The sequence below is a fragment of the Bubalus kerabau genome, chromosome 6 (assembly GCF_029407905.1).
Source record: "Bubalus kerabau isolate K-KA32 ecotype Philippines breed swamp buffalo chromosome 6, PCC_UOA_SB_1v2, whole genome shotgun sequence".
Classification (NCBI taxonomy): domain Eukaryota; kingdom Metazoa; phylum Chordata; class Mammalia; order Artiodactyla; family Bovidae; genus Bubalus; species Bubalus kerabau.
This window is the reverse complement of record NC_073629.1, coordinates 59490911-59507797: the sequence shown is the minus strand read 5'-3', so window position 1 is coordinate 59507797 and position 16887 is coordinate 59490911. Positions and strand designations below refer to the sequence as shown.

Genomic DNA, 16887 nt, shown 5'->3' with positions numbered 1-16887 from the left:
CCTTTACTAGTGAACCACTAGAGAAATCCACATGATGATTTAGCCAAAGACAAAACTTAGGAAATATATTCTTATGTTTATTAGATGATAATGCTTATTATTTGAAACTATAAATGATGCTAACGATATCCTCTCTTTATGCAGCTGAAAATCTGAGCCATGGCTCCAAAACCTCAAAAACGAAAGAGAACAAAACATGCCAAAACCAAAATGACATTACCTGGTAGGACTGTTTGTTCATTTATGGGATTTTTATGGATTTAGTATTTGTACATCTTTTAGCAGCCAAAACAATCATGGTATTATCTCCCAAACAGTTTTTGCTGTCATAAAGTCAAACGCAAGTGGAATTCAAAACATGGGGATTTATTATTATTTTTATTCATATCATTATAATATCAACTAAATATCATGTAATAAATGACATAAATGTTATAGCAAATATATCATTATGAGATTATTCTGTGAGAAAGACAATTATTCAGTTTCTATTTGATTATTAATACATAGCTTAAGTCTTCATTGTGTGTTTGCTTTTCTGTTTTATGTTTTAAGACTTGGTAGAAGACTAAGATACATATCTGATTCAAAAATGTAAATTTAACATCATTTTATTATATTCTAGTTAGTGAAGAAGCAGAACCCTTGAATATGGAGAGCATGGGTAAGTGGAAATACAATTCAGAATCCATGTCCCCAGTTCTGCAACATTTTAATATGCAATAAGCAAGGGAGAATACTATACATTGAAATTTGAACAAAATGTGCATGTACTAAAAGTACATCATGTTATTTAGAATATAAAATAAAATTTTTTGAAGAAAGATTAAAAGAGTGAAAGAGAGAATTTCAAACTGAATAGTCTCTTAAAAATCTAACATCCTATGATTATTGAGAGACCTTTTGTAACTATAGAGTGTGTTATTTATTTTTTATAAAGTTGTTGCTTTTTTATAATAATATTTTTCAAACTCTGGCTCATGGGCAACATATATCTGTACGTCATGTTCAGTTCAGTTCAGTTCAGTCGCTCAGTCGTGTTCGACTCTTTGCAACCCCATGAATCGCAGCACACCAGGCCTCCCTATCCATCACCAACTCCCGGAGTTCACTCAAACTCATGTCGATCGAGTCGGTGATGCCATCCAGCCATCTCATCCTCTGTCGTCCCCTTCTCCTCCTGCCCCCAATCCCTCTCAACATCAGAGTCTTTTCCAATGAGTCAACTCTTCGCATGAGGTGGCCAAAGTACTGGAGTTTCAGCTTTAGCATCATTCCTTCCAAAGAAATCCCAGGACTGATCTCCTTTAGAATGGACTGGTTGGATCTCCTTGCAGTCCAAGCAACTCTCAAGAGTCTTCTCCAACACCACAGTTCAAAAGCATCAATTCTTTGGCGTTCAGCTTTCTTCACAGTCCAACTCTCACATCCATACATGACCACTGGAAAAACCATAGCCTTGACTAGATGGACCTTTCTTGGCAAAGTAATGTCTCTGCTTTTGAATATGCTATCTAGGTTGGTCATAACTTTCCTTCCAAGGAATAAGCATCTTTGAATTTCATGGCTGCAATCACCATCTGCAGTGATTTTGGAGCCCCGAAAAATAAAGTCTGACACTGTTTCCACTGTTTCTCCATCTATTTCCCATGAAGTGATGGGACCAGATGCCATGATCTTAGTTTTCTGAATGTTGAGCTTTAAGCCAACTTTTTCACTCTCCTCTTCCACTTTCATCAAGAGGCTCTTTAGTTCTTCTTCACTTTCTGCCATAAAGGTGGTGTCATCTGCATATCTGAGGTTATTGATATTTCTCCCGGCAATCTTGATTCCAGTTCGTGCTTCCTCCAGCCCAGCATTTCTCATGATGTACTCTGCATATAAGTTAAATAAGCAGGGTGACAATATACAGCTTTGACGAACTCCTTTTTCTATTTGGAACCAGTCTGTTGTTCCATGTCCAGTTCTAACTGTTGCTTCCTGACCTGCATACAGGTTTCTCAAGAGGCAGGTCAGGTGGTCTGGTATTCCCATCTCTTTCAGAATTTTCCACAGTTTATTATGATCCACACAGTCAAAGGCTTCGGCATAGTCAATAAAGCAGAAATAGATGTTTTTCAGGAACTCTCTTGCTTTTTCGATGATCCAGCGGATGTAGGGTTCTATTATTTCAAGGAAAGAAGCTGATTTTTAAGCAAATAAACTATAACTTAAACAACCAAACTGATGTTGTTCCTACTTTTAGAGGCTAAATAATCTTATTCTAACAACTTTTATTTTTGTCGTTGTTGAAGTTTTCTCTTAGAGTTTTCTTAGATGATGTAGTTCATGTTTAGAAACAGGGAAACACATATATTGTTGGTTCACTAACATTGAACTCACGGCCAACAACACTGTAATTCAGGCCTGACTGAGGTTTTTCTAATAATACGCATGTTTTCTTATAAAGTACATCACAGCCTTCTTGCGCTTAGGAGCACTAGACAGCACTTTAGCTGTAAGCTCAGGGACCTTTTTAAACAGGCAAGTCATCAATACAAAGCACAAAAAATGTGGCACCACATCAGCAGTAGGAAGGACACTGCGGTTTGAGGGCAAGTAGAAGACGGTAGAGCCTCCTTGGCCACGTGCACATTGGGTAACTCACATTTTTTGCCACCTTAAAGCATGTCCACTAGTGAACGTGAAAGTGCCACAACCATTGATCTTGGGTTACAAATGCATTTTAAAAAGTGAATTTGCAAGTACAAAATTTGTGAATAATGAGGACGGAGCATATTTATTTGTTTGTGCATTCATATCCTATTCACACACACACCCATGCTGACTCGCCCTTGTGTGTGCTCGCTACCTCTCACCCTCTCTCTTCTCCCTCCCTCCTACACTTCTCTCCTCCATCTCTCCCTTTCTTTCTCTCTCTCTGTTTCTTTCTTGCACACCCACAAGCTTCAGGGGAATAGAAACTCTTGTTTACCCCTGTACCCCAATGCCTATCTTGATACAGAATAAACACTCAATAAATATTTGTTGATTGATTGAGTGAATGAGTAAATTGCTTTCCCTATTCTTCCTTTCTAATAGACCAGCAGCACTCCTGCCCTCCTTAGTCCTATGTTCTATCTCTCACCCAGTTTTCTCCTGGGTAGCACTTGTCACCATTTGTCCTTATTTGTTTCTGAGTGTATTTATATGCTTAACATCTGTCTCCCCCTCTAGATTGTATGCCCTAGCACTAGCACCATGTTTTTCACATAGTAGGTGCTTAGTAAATATTTTATGACTAAATAATTAACCAGTAAGCAGATCCATGACTTAGCATGCATGCATGCATGTTTCTTTAAGGAAGAAAAAAGAAATTTCAGCACTTTGTAGTGAGAGTTGAGGGGTTTGATTTAGCATCCCCTTGTCCTACAACCTGATCTGATCTGTCCTACAACCTCTCTCTCTACTCTACTCCCAGACTCCCTTGCTGTGGGCTTCTTGTAATTGCCAACTGTCACTCAAGTCTTGGGGCTGTCATGCTGCTTGAGAGTAGGATTCCGTTTCCAACCAAGGACCAAGGGATCAACAGACTAGCTAAAAAATGTCTCCTAAGGCTCTAACAGCCTTCCTTGGTGGCTCAGACAGTAAAGAATCTTCTTGCAATGCAGGAGACACAGGTTCAGTCCCTGGGTGGGGAAGATGCCCTGCAGAAGGAAATGGCAAGCCACTCCAGTACTCTTGGCTGGAGAATCTCATGGACAGAGGAGCTTGGCAGGCTAAATCCATGGTGTTGCAAGAGTTGAACACTACTTAACAACTAAATCACCACCACCAAGGCCCTAATAGGCAATGTCTGGAGGTTTCTAGAGATGATGTGTGATTTTTCCACATAATCAACATTTATTGAGCTTTGTGTCAGGAATACTTCTCTCATCCCATTAGCCCTAGGAAGTTAGCATTACTGTGGCCATTAGAAGATGGAGGTGCTGTGACTCCCAAAAGTTAAATAATTTACCCAAATTGTGTGTCACACTTTAATACGAGTTAGAACATCCATGGTATATTAATGGCTTATGGCCAGTGTAAGAAGTCACCACAAATTTATTATTGTACAGTTTTGGAGATTAGGAATCTGAAATTGCTTTCCCTGGGGTAAAATCAAATTGTCGGTAGGGCTGGTTCTTCTGGAGTCTCTGAAGGGATAGTCTGTTCTCTTACCTTTCCCACCTAAAGGCTCCCAGTGTTAATTGACTCTTGGCCCCTTCCTCTGTCTTCAAAACCAGCAGCGTATCATCTTCTAATCATCCTCTGACTTTGACCTCTGCCTCCCTGTCACTTCTCCTCCTTGATATTGACCCTCCAGCCTTCCTCTTATAAGGACTCTTGTGATTTCACGTGACCCACCTCAGACGCCCAATAACCTTCTCATCTCAAGAGCCTTAACTTAATCACACCTGCAAGTCTCTTTTGTCATATAACACAACACGTTCACAGGTTTAGGGAATTAGGATATGGCTGTCTTTGGGGGAAGTAGTACTCTATTTACCACAAGAGATTAAGAGCACAGCTTTTGGAATTGGACAGATGTGGTTTGAATCATAATTCTGCCACTTAATGACTGTGTGGCCACAAATGACTTCACCTCTTTGAGCTTCTTCCCCATCTGAAGAATGAGGTAGTGACACTCATCTCATGAGCATGAGGCAGAAGGGAAATTAGGTAGTACATGCACGCTTCCTTACACAGGGCGGTCACAGAGAAGGTTTGCATTAACTGTTGTTACTATAACGGTAGGGAAGTAGAGTAATGAATGAAAATGAAGAGTCCAGAAATAAACTCACATATACATGGCCGATTGATTTTCAACAAAAGTACAAAGGCAATTCAGTGGAGAAGAGACAGTCTTTTCAAAACGTGATTTTGAAACAATTGGATCTCTACAGACAAAAAAGTGAACCTCAACCCATACTGCACATCACGTACAAAAATTATCTCAAAATGGATCATAGACCTAAATGTAAAACCAGATATTATAAAACTTCTGGAAGAAAACATAGGAGAAAAATATTTGTGACCTTGGATTAGGCAAAAATTTCCTAGGAAAAAAACACCCCAAATTGTAAATCCTCAGAAGTCTTTGCCTGTTTTTTTCTTTTATGAAACTCTAGTCAGAATGAGCTAAAGGGATGAGCTCTTGCTATGTGGAACAACATAAATGAATCTCAAAATAATCGTGCTAAGCAAAAGAAGACAAACGGAAAGCATATAATGTGCATTTATAAATAGGCCATAAAAAACAAACTACTGATCTATAGAAATGGAAAGCAGATCACTGATTGCCTGGGAGTGAGGAAGGGTGCTGGGAGAAGGGGCAGAAATAAATTTTTATGTATTATGGTTGTGTTCTTTATCTCAATTGTGGTGATAGTTTCATGAATCAATGCATATATTTATCAATATATGTACACTTTAAACATCTATGGTTTATTATTTATCAATTATATCTCACTAGAACTGTTTTTTAAAAAGTAAACCAAAATGTTAAAATAAAGATATGGATGAAATGCACAGGACTTATGTACACACTGGTTCAGTACGCAGGATTGGCCTAATTGCCGTGTGGCCTGTGACTTGTACTGCACAGCCTGCATCCGTGTGCACATAGGATCCCTAGCGAGTTAGTTGTGGAGAGCTTGAGTCTGCCGTGGGCCCCTGCTCTGCTAGGCTCCTAGGTGAATAACTGCACTGTCTGCATCCTGTGCAGTGGACCTTTGTTACCTCCCTGACTGTGTGTGAAGAGGCGCAGGACCCTCTGCTGTGCTCTTCTGTGTCACACATTTGAGAGAAAGTACAGCATGCTAGATGCAGTGCAGGGAATTTGGTTTAGAACCTAGGTCCCCTATATCTAACTCCTAGCCCCTGACCTTGGATACTTTACTTGTACTCTGTGGGCCTCAGTTTTCTCAGCTAAAAAATGCAGGCAGTTACAGTAATGTCTTCAGAATGTTGTTATAAATAGTAAATAAATTAATAATCTGTGTAATGTGCTTGGAACAGTGCCTGGCGGTAGGTGTTTCCCAGAAGCTTCTATATAGCAGGCTGTTTTTCACTCGCTGTCATTCACTCACTGCCCTGGGCTGGCAAAATGTCCAGCAGGTCTTGCCCCCATGGAAGCACTTCTGACCTCTGCAAGCTTCAGGATGCCCTGCATGCCTTCTCTGCTCCAACATCTTTCTCACCCTCCTGGACCAGCCAGTTTCCCACTCTGCTAGAGGCACAGCAGAGCCCAGAGCCCATCTCACCACAAATCACCAGAGCCTCACTGTTATACACCTACAGTGCTGTCTTCAGTGCAGGCCTCAAAGCCTAAATAACAACAGTTCTTTCATTAAATTTAGCCAGAGATCCTTGGGGTGTCCAGAAGGTCAGATCTTCCTCTGTTTAGTTTGGCTGTTGTTCAGGTAGGGCGTGGAGGTACTGGACTATAGTAGTTCTGTGTGGTCTACTGGCTATTAGTTGCCTACAGTTATTACTGATTGTAGATCCCAGCCAGAAACGGGCTACTAATACTACTAACTTCTAGATAAAGAAGTGTAAGATCCTATGTTAAAGTTGCCTTGACAAAGACAAGTTAGTGACTTCCCTGGGGGTCCAGTGGCTAAGACTCTGCACTCCCATGCAGGGGAGCCCGGGTTCAATCCCTGGTCAGGGTACTAGATCCCATATGCTGCAACTAAGACCCAGTGCAGCCAAATAAATAATTTTTTAATGCTCAGTTAGTGTGAAAGGATTATTTTTATGAAGAATATCTAGCTAGTAGGATTTGAAGTATGTTTAGTGGCAGTGAGTGACATAGAACACATCTTGGTCCCTGCCCTTCCAGTTTCTTGGATGGTAGGAAGCTTTCTGGCCTTTATGAGCACCTCTGTTCATGAAGGACAGCCACCTCCTTTCCAGCTCTAGCTCTGTGTGGGTCTCACAGTTCCACCTAGTGGTTTTCTAAGGCAAAACTGCAAGAACTCTTACGAGGCATTCAGTTCAGTTCAGTCACTTAGTCATGTCCGACTCTTTGAGACCCCATGCACCGGAGCACGCTGAAAGGTTGTTGTTGAATCACGCGAAGACACCGGGATTCTTGACCCCCGGAGGAGAAGAATTCAATTCGGGGCCAGAGACGAGGCTTGATTGCTCAGAACTTTTGTGTAATAAAGTTTTATTAAAGTATAAAGGAGATAGAGAAAGCTTCTGACATAGGCATCAGAAGGGGGCAGAAAGGGTACCCGCTTGCTAGTGTTAACAGTGAGGTTATATAATCCAAAGAATGTCTGGAGGTTGTAATAGACCTCATCAGACCTACTCCCATAATTTACATTTTAAGGTAACACTGTCCTCAGGCAAGATACATCCTTGTAAAGACCAGGTCTACTCCCATAATTTATATTTTAAGATAACAGAAGGTTGAATCCAAAGACTGTCCTTAGGCAGGATACATTATTGTTATATAATCCTAAGGAATGTAGAGAAAGAAAAAAAGTTTGTCCTTTCTTCCTCCTTGAGAATTCCAGACCCCTCTCTCCTAGGGGACCCCTAGACTCCCTATCAACCTGCCTAGGAAATGACTCTCTCAACACCAGGCCACCCTGTCCATCACCAACTCCCGGAGTCCACCCAAACCCATGTCCATTGAGTCGGTGATGCCATCCAACCATCTCGTCCTCTGTCGTCCCCTTCTCCTCCTGCCCTCAATCTTTCCCAGCATCAGGGTCTTTTCCAATGAGTCAGCTCTTCGCATCAGGTGGACAAAGTATTGGAGTTTCAGCTTCAACATCAGTCCTTCCAATGGACACCCATGACTGATCTCTGTTAGGATGGACTGGTTGGATCTCCTTGCAGTCCAAGGGACTCTCAAGAGTCTTCTCCAACACCACAGTTCAAAAGCATCAATTCTTCGGCGCTCAGCTTTCTTTCTTTATAGTCCAACTCTCACATCCATTCATGACCACTGGAAAAACCATAGCCTTGACTAGATGGACCTTTCTTGGCAAAGTAATGTCTCTGCTTTTGAATATGCTATCTAGGTTGTTCATAACTTTCCTTCCAAGGAGTAAGCATCTTCTAATTTCATGGCTGCAGTCACCATCTGCAGTGATTTTGGAGCCCCCCAAAAATAAAGTCAGGCACTGTTTCCACTGTTTCCCCATCTATTTGCTATAAAGTGATGGGACTGGATGCCATGATCTTCGTTTTCTGAATGTTGAGCTTTAAGCCAACTTTTTCACTCTCCTCTTTCACTTTCATCAAGAGGCTCTTTAGTTCTTCTTCACTTTCTGCCATAAAGGTGGTGTCATCTGCATATCTGAGGTTATTGATATTTCTTCTGCCAATCTTGATTCCAGCTTGTGCTTCCTCCAGCCCAGTGTTTCTCATGATGTACTCTGCATAGAAGTTAAATAAGCAGGGTGACAATATACAGCCTTGATGGACTCCTTGACCTATTTGGAACCAGTCTGTTGTTCCATGTCCAGTTCTAACTGTTGCTTCCTGACCTGCATACAGGTTTCTCAAGAGGCAAGTCAGGTGGTCTGGCATTCCCATCTCTTTCAGAATTTTCCACAGTTTATTGTGATCCACACAGTCAAAGGCTTTGGCATAGTCAATAAAGCAGAAATAGATGTTTTTCTGGAACTCTGTTGCTTTTTCGATAATCCAGCAGATGTTGGCAATTTGATCTCTGGTTCCTCTGCCTTTTCTAAAACCTGCCTGAACATCTGGAAGTTCACGGTTCATGTATTGCTGAAGCCTGGCTTGGAGAATTTTGAGCATTACTTTACTAGCATGTGAGATGAGTGCAATTGTGCAGTAATTTGAGCATTCTTTGGCATTGGCTTTCTTTGGGATTGGAATGAAAACTGACCTTTTCCAGTCCTGTGGCCACTGCTGAGTTTTCGAAATTTGCTGACATATTGAGTGCAGCACTTTCACAGCATCATTTTAGGATTTGAAATAGCTCAACTGGAATTCCATCACCTCCACTAGCTTTGTTCGTAGTGATGCTTCCGAAGGCCCACTTGACTTCACATTCCAAGATGTCTGACTCTAGGTGAGTGATCACACCATCATGATTATTTGGGTCATGAAGATCTTTTTTGTACAGTTCTTCTGTGTATTCTTGCCACCTCTTCTTGATATCTTCTGCTTCTGTTCGATCCCTACCATTTCTGTCCTTTATCAAGCCGATCTTTGCATAAAATGTTCCCTTGGTATCTCTAATTTTCTTGAAGAGATCTCTAGTCTTTCCTATTCTATTGTTTTCCTCTAGTTCTTTGCATTGATCACCGAGGAAGGCTTTCTTATCTCTCCTTGCTATTCTTTGGAACTCTGCATTCAAATGGGTATATTTTTCCTTTTCCCCTTTGCTTTTCACTTCCCTTCTTTTCACAGCTATTTGTAAGGCCTCCTCAAATAGCCATTTTGCATTTCTTTTTCTTGGGGATGGTTGATTCCTGTCTCCTGTACAATGTCACAAATCTCCATCCATAGTTCATCAGGCACTCTGTCTATCAGATCTAGTCCCTTAAATCTATTTCTCACTTCCACTGTATAGTCATAAGGGATTTGACTTAGGTCATACCTGAATGTTCTAGTGGTTTTCTCCACTTCAATTTCAGTCTGAATTTCACAATAAGGAGTTCATGATCTAAGCCACAGTCAGCTCCTGGTCTTGTGTTTACTGACTGTATAGACCTTCTCTATCTTTGGCTGCAAAGAATATAATCAATCTGATTTTGGTGTCGACCACAGAAACACTGACTTCCAGCCCTAGTGGCTCAATGATATAATTATTCAGGTGATTCGGGGGTTTTTAGTCGCTATAGGCGTAACACTGATTAGTATTTTTCAGGAGATAAAAACTGGCAGTTTGTTTCTAATTCGTCAACAACTTACATTCCAAATGTTTGCTTATTATGCCCACTGACTGTACTTTGCAATATATTTCCATATATAATCAGTGTTACGCCTATAGAGACTAAAAACAAAGCTCACAATTCCTACTTGAAAGGCCACATGCACTTCTCCCCTCGATGATGCTCTTGTTGAGCAGTGGAGGGAGGGTGTCAGACACCCAGGTGTGGGGCCTGGAGAGGATGAGAGTGGGTTCTGGGACTCTGGGAGCTTGTAGTTAGGGGACAGAGTTCTGGGGGTAAATGCAGAACTGAGACTGGGGTGGTAGAAGCTAATGATGATTAAAAAAAAAAAAAAGAAAATGAGAAGAAGGCTTGAGAGAGGAGATGGCAAGAGGCAAAATGATACCTTGTTCCCTTCCATCCACTGTCCTAGGGTCTGCTGCTGCCCAGCACTGACCTGGGGTGGGAGCAAGGGACAGGAAGAAGAGGAATGGAAGCCTCCTGAACCTCCCCTCCTCCTCTTCTGAGGGCAGTTCTGGGATTGGGGAACCAGAGGAGGGAAAAGGAACTCCCTATCCCACCTTCCTCCTCACTGCCAGGTTTACCAATATGACCTAATTGGAAAGTCAGTAGCTTTAAGATGTGAAGAACGGAATAACAAGTTTGACTGTGAAAAAGAGCCCTGGGGAGCAGAGGTAACTGTTGAAGGGCATACTAAGGGCAAACAGCACAGACGTAGGAATGCCAGTAGGGAGGAAGCATTGATGGGCTGAGAAGGGCGAAGAGGGGCAGGCAGGTCTTCAGACTGGAGGGAAAGGCAGAAAGTCAGGGCTTGTGCTCATCAGCTGGTGGGCAGGGCTGAAGGCTGTCGCAGGATTCTTTGCTGTACAGACAAAATTTTCTCTGTGAGGGCAAACGAGGTCACCTGGTGAGAGAGAGCAGCAGGTGAACAGGGAGGGAGGGGGTGTTTTAGGAAGGCAATACAGGTTTAGGTTAGAGCCTAAAAGGGCGATAATACCTTCAAACTAAAATTTCACTTTTAAAACCTATCCTAAGAAAAGAATTTGAAATGTGATAAAACTTTATAAACTAGGTATTTGTTTGTAGAGTTGTTTATAATCATTAGAAACAAATTAGAAAAATAAAAGTAATGCTTACCGACAACAGAGTGATTAAAAACTATGCTACAGAATTACGCTAGTTTAAAATGATGCATTAGAAAAATTATATAATGTCATAGTAAAAGTCTACTGATATAATGGTAAGTACAAAAGGCAGGATTTAGAATTTCATTTAAGATACTATTAATTTGTATGGAGTGACTGGAATGAAACAAACAATATAGGTTCTCTCTTGAGAGATACTATTATGGGTAATTGTTATTTCTGCCTTTTTATCTTTTTAACATTTAAAAAATTTTATTTCATTTTGGAGTATAGTTGATTTACGATGTTGTGTTAGTTTCTTCTTTGCAAAGAAGTGATTCAGTTACACACATCCATATATCTATTCTTTTTCAGATTCTTTCCTATTTAGGTTTTTACAGAACGTTGAGTAGTGTTCCCTGTGTTAATCAGTAGCTCCTTGTTTGTTATCTATTTTAAATATAATAGTGAGTATATGTCAATCCCAAACTCCCAATTTATCCCTCTCCCCAACCACGTTTCCCCTTTGGTTACCGTAAGTTTGTCTTCTAAGTCTGTGAGTCTGTTTCTGTTTTATAAATAAATTTATTTGCTGACATTTTTTATAATGGACAAACTTACTTTTAAAATATGAACAATGATTTTAAAGTCTTTTAAAATTTTAACCAGACAATTATTTAAAGCAAACAACTGCATATTTCCTAGTGTTCATATTTTAAATGGTTATATTTAATGTCTAAATTCACTTTGCCTTTCCCAGGTCATCCAGAAATTTATCCATTAGTGTTAACTACCAAGACCCAGGAAATATTTAACTGCAGAGTAGATGAAGATGTCACAGAAGAACAACCTTACAAACTTATCAAGAAAGAAGATATTTTTGCAGACTTTGCAAACAGAGCTGCAGTATCTGATTTCTACCCAGTCAAAAAAATTGTTCAGGTAGGTATGTCACCCCTCTTTATTTTTCAGCCTTACCTCAAGAGGTTCCTGATACATAATCACAAAAGTTGGAGAGATTCTTGAGCTCAAATCTGACATTTCCCATTACCTTGGACAAATGCTATCTTGTCCATGTCTCTTTGGGAATCCTTCTCAACGACCCTTTGTGAAAAACAAACTCCCATCAGTGACAGATTGTCTTATTCCACACCCAGAAAAGCTCGTTCTTGCCCTATTTTAACTAGAAAGGGAACCTACTCTATTTTCCCATACTGCTTTGATTGTAAACATTCATAATTTTAGTCCTAATTTGTCTGCAAACATGCTAAAGAGTACAACACCAGATAAAAGGAATACTTCTTTTTTTCCTTGTTAGAAATAAAATTGCATGGTAAATTTCCCTGAACCCATTGTGGCTTTTATTTTTTTCCTTTCTTTCTTAAACTTTTTATTTTGTATTGGGTTATAGCCAATTAACAATGTTGTGATAGTTTCAGATGAAGAGTGAAGGGACACAGCCATATATATTATCCACCCATTGTGTTTCAAGAGCTTTTGTAAGTTAATAAAATAACTTTGCAATTTGGGGTTATTAACGATAGATTAGCACTATGGTTTTCTTCTACGATTGATTGATTAAAGAAATATTAATTTGGTGCCAATATCTGAATACACTGAATGACTGCTGAACATTAAGCTTCTCTTTTGATTATGTTTTTGTAGGAATATCCTGGAGATGAGCTTCTCCTTGTCTACGATAGAGACTTCAAGTATGGACTTAACTTCTATCTTATTGGAACTGAAGAGGGCAAGGAAAACTATTTAAATGTAAGCGCACCCTAAGTCAGTGCGACCTGCTGATTGGCAGAAGGAAGCACTACCTCTGGGGGTGGGGAGCAGACATGTCCACGATTATTCTTGTTCGGCTCTGATTCCCTGGGACCTAGAGGAGGTGAGCAGTAAGGGTGCAGTGAGGCAGCTAAGACATCTCCTTCTTTGCCCTTCACTTGCCCAATGAGAGTGGAAACAGCGAATCTGCTGTCAGCCATTCGTTGGCCTATATTCCTGGTTCTTCTCCTGCCATCTCCATGACTTCAGGTAAGTTACTGAACCTCTCAGCTGCAAAATGGTGGTACCAGTAGAGCTGTCATGAAGATTAAATAAGCCCAAACAGGAAAAGCCCTTTGTACAGCACCTGACACAAAGCTGGGGCTTCATACATATTTGCTATGATTATTCAAAAGCAAAAATTTGAAAGGACAACTTGGTCATTGGGCGGTTGAAGGGAATGGGGTGTCAAAGATAAGTGAAAAATAAAAGAATGGTAGTTTCCAAGGAAAAGAAGTCAATTCACCTTTGGGGTGTTGCATTCAAAGTAGTCATGAAAGGTAACAAGTTGCCTTCCAGTCTAGCATCCTCATGAGGAAGTGTAGTCAAAGTGAGGGAGACAGAGGAGTTTGCATGGTTGCCCAGTAGCAAGAAAAATAAAAGAACGCCATAGAGTTTTAAAATACCTAAGACTTTTTAAATTTGATATATTTGTTAGTCAACATTTTCAATTTCATTTTTATGGTTGTTTTTCTCTGTGTTTTAGTTTTTTATTATAGCAGAATATTTCCAGTGTATAGAAAGGTATACCCGATGAAACAAATATCTACACAGAATTAACAAATGTTAATATTGATATTTTATCATATTTACTTTAAAGTCTTTTGAAACAAAATATAACAGATAATGTTTCACTCCCTCTTACACATCCTTCTTAATTCAATTTTTCAAACATCTCTATAAGGAACTATTGTTCTAAGGTTGTTATCGTCTTTTGTTCAAGGTTTCATACTGTCACCATGTATGTATGTTCTACATATAATATATCATATTGCTTAAAATTTACATAAAAGTATACAACTCGTTTTGCAGCTTCTGTTTTTCACTGAATTGTAAAATTCTAGGATCTATTCATTTTGATACATTTAGACATCATATACATACAGATTGAGTTTGTTCATTCCAATTGTTTTATGAGATTTTATTTTCTGATTATTCCACAGTGTATCAACCCTTTCCCTACTGACATTCATTTAATTGCCCATATTTTTCACTATTAATGAATAAGGTAGCAATGAACAGTTATAGATCTATATCTGTATTTATATCCGTGTCTGTATCTCTTTGCACCTCTTCCTTGTGGACATCTTGGTTTAAAAAAACATTCACTCTTTATAATTTAGTGGATCTCATGTTTATTCATACATGTAATCCTCTTATCAAAAAGCATTATTAAATCAGAGAAAATTAGTTTTATATTTTATCAAGTTTTCGCATTCCATATTCTTCAATACTTTTTTCTTATCACACATCTTTTCCCTTTATTCTTCTCCTATCTTTTTCTTCTTTCAGCTTCCTTTTTTGTCCTTAAATTCTTTCTTTTTTGCCCTTTATTCTTCCCTTTTTGGCTTAGTTTCCTTCTCATAACTGAACAGCATGAACCAACAAAGAAGAAAAATAATAAGGGAGAGCTTCATGAATTTATATAAAAGTAAAGTTTATTGCAAAAAAACATGTATAACTATAACCTAAATTTGGTTATATATGTGTGTATTTTTTGCTGAACTTATCTCTTTTAAAAAATTGAAGTATAGTTGATGTACAATGTTGTTAGTTTCAGGTGTACAGCAAAGTGATTCAGACATATATATATACACACACACACACATATATATACACACATATACTTACATATATATTCTTCTTCAGATTCTTTTCCCTTATAGATTACAAAAAAATATTGAGTGTAGTTTCCGTGCTATACAGTAGGTCTTGTTGGTTATCTATTTTATATATAGTAGTTTGTATATGGGGCTTCCCAGGTGGTGCTAGTGGTAAAGAATCCACCTGCCAATACAGGAGACACAGGAGACATGGGTTTGATCCCTGGGTTAAGAAGATCCCTTAGAGAAGGAAATGGCAACCCACTCCAGTATTCTTCCCTGGAAAATCCCATGGACAGAGGAGCCTGGCGGGCTACAGTCCAAAGGGTCACAAAGAATTGGACACAACTGAGCGAGTTCGCACACATTCACGCACATTAGTATGTATATGTTAACCCCAAACTTCTAACTTATTTCTCTTCCCTTTTCCTCTTCGGTAACTGTAAGTTTGTTTTCTGGTGATACATCTTAGAATGCTATTTATTTTATTCCAGCCCCCAGAACTACCAGAAGAACAAGAAGAATATAAAGATCATATTCCTGAAGAAACATATATTTATAGGCCACCTATTTCTAAACCATGGGTTTCTTTGGGCAGTGAAAAAGAAATCGAAGAAGAATCAGTTAAGGAATCTACAAAACAGGTCAGCAGCTTGAATATGATCTCCAGTTATCACCTCCCTAGAGCTGAGCAACACTTATTCCTGAGGAATCCATATGCTTTGCTATGTTTGCTGTGGAGTTATGGTTTTTCTTTTGATAGAAGAATGGTCACTGTCTTAGGTGGGTGTTACGGGTTGAATTATATCTCCTCCTGAAAGATAAGTTGAAGTCCTACCCTCCAGTACTTCAGAAAGGAAATAAGGGGAGTTTTATCCATTATGGCAGGGGTCTTTATAAGAAGATGGGGTTGTGAAGACAGAAACACCAGGAGAACACCATGGAAGATGGGGGCAGAGGTTGGAGTGATGGATCTGCCCCCAGGGAACACCTAGGATTGCTGGCTGTGTCAGCAGAAGCAAGGAAAGAGGCAGGGAACACATTCTCCCGCAGAGTCTTCAGAAGGAACCAACCCTCTAACAGCTCTTTTCCTTTTAAGTTGGGGTATAGTTGCTTTACCATATTGTGTTAGTTTCTGCTGTACAAAGAAATGAATCAGCTATATATACACACATCCATCCTTATTACAGACTTCTAGCCTCCACAAACAAGTGAGAATAAATTGCTGTTGCTTTAAGCCACCTAGTCTGTGGTATGTGATTACAGCAGCCCTAGGAAACTAGGGCATTCCCAGAGCAGCCCCTTCGAGGAGCAATTGTGTACAAGTGATTAAAGTGTCTCAGAAAAGAATGGGGGGAGCAGCAGGACAGAGACATGGCAGAAGCCTTGCAAGGGTGCACTCTTAGGCAAAAGTCTAGCAGAGGGAAGGCTTCAGCCTGCACCCCTAGGGAACTCTGGAGTGTAAGTTATACCTCAGAGTTGTCCCAAACTAAAGCAAAAGAGATGGGCTTACCTGTGTCTCCTACTGTCTATCCCTGGTCAGGATATAAACTGCCAGTCACTTCCTGTTCCTTGTGCCATCAGGCAAAGTGGCCTGGTAGCCCTAGAGCATCCTCCATGGAGGAGCAATAGGTGGTGGCTTTGGGAACCGAGAGCGCAAGACCTGGAAAGGTGCACAGAAATTACATCCAAGAGGATGTGGGCAGAGCACCAGTGCTGTCGACCACACATCTGTTCTTCTCCAGAGACTTTTGTCTCCTTTACTGCTCACCTGTGTTGCAGATTACATATATGATTTCTCGAAAACGAAGTGAATTTGGCGCCCCCATTAAGTTCAGTGACCAGAACGCTTCCAGTGTGAAAGATGCCTATATTGAATGTACAGCCTATCCAGATAAAAATTTCACCCTTAAGCAACTTGAGAGAGATGTTGGCATGCAAGTAGTCCCCCAAATCAAGGAAACAAGTACTCAGACAAGATGGTAAGTATGAAATGAATATATATATATATATTTTTTTTTTCAAAAGCAACTATGGTAAAACCTGGCAGCATCTGTGATTACTGTGACAGAGCTTTATAATAGAAACTAATGGACAGTGAGGCCACATCACAGAGTAATCCAGCTCAAGAAAAACTAATTATAACTACCAATGCTTCTTAAAAATCTTACTAGGAAAATGATATACAAGTATATATATGAC

At 39.8% G+C, this 16887-nt stretch overlaps 2 protein-coding genes across 2 annotated transcripts in view; one reads left to right on the top strand and one right to left on the bottom strand.

Moving 5' to 3' along the window:
- Positions 1 to 4324, bottom strand: part of MCOLN3 (mucolipin TRP cation channel 3) — a 58133-nt gene extending 53809 nt beyond the window's left edge. The window contains exon 1 of the mRNA XM_055585317.1: positions 4201 to 4324. The gene's annotated coding sequence lies outside the window, so the exon portion shown is untranslated. The remainder of the gene's footprint in view (positions 1 to 4200) is intronic.
- Positions 1 to 16887, top strand: part of DNAI3 (dynein axonemal intermediate chain 3) — an 85102-nt gene that overhangs the window by 6546 nt on the left and 61669 nt on the right. The window contains exons 2-7 of the mRNA XM_055585313.1: positions 145 to 223; positions 626 to 664; positions 11793 to 11974; positions 12698 to 12802; positions 15180 to 15329; positions 16468 to 16667. Coding sequence (XP_055441288.1) covers positions 160 to 223; positions 626 to 664; positions 11793 to 11974; positions 12698 to 12802; positions 15180 to 15329; positions 16468 to 16667 — 740 coding nt within the window. The 5' untranslated portion in view covers positions 145 to 159. The remainder of the gene's footprint in view (positions 1 to 144; positions 224 to 625; positions 665 to 11792; positions 11975 to 12697; positions 12803 to 15179; positions 15330 to 16467; positions 16668 to 16887) is intronic.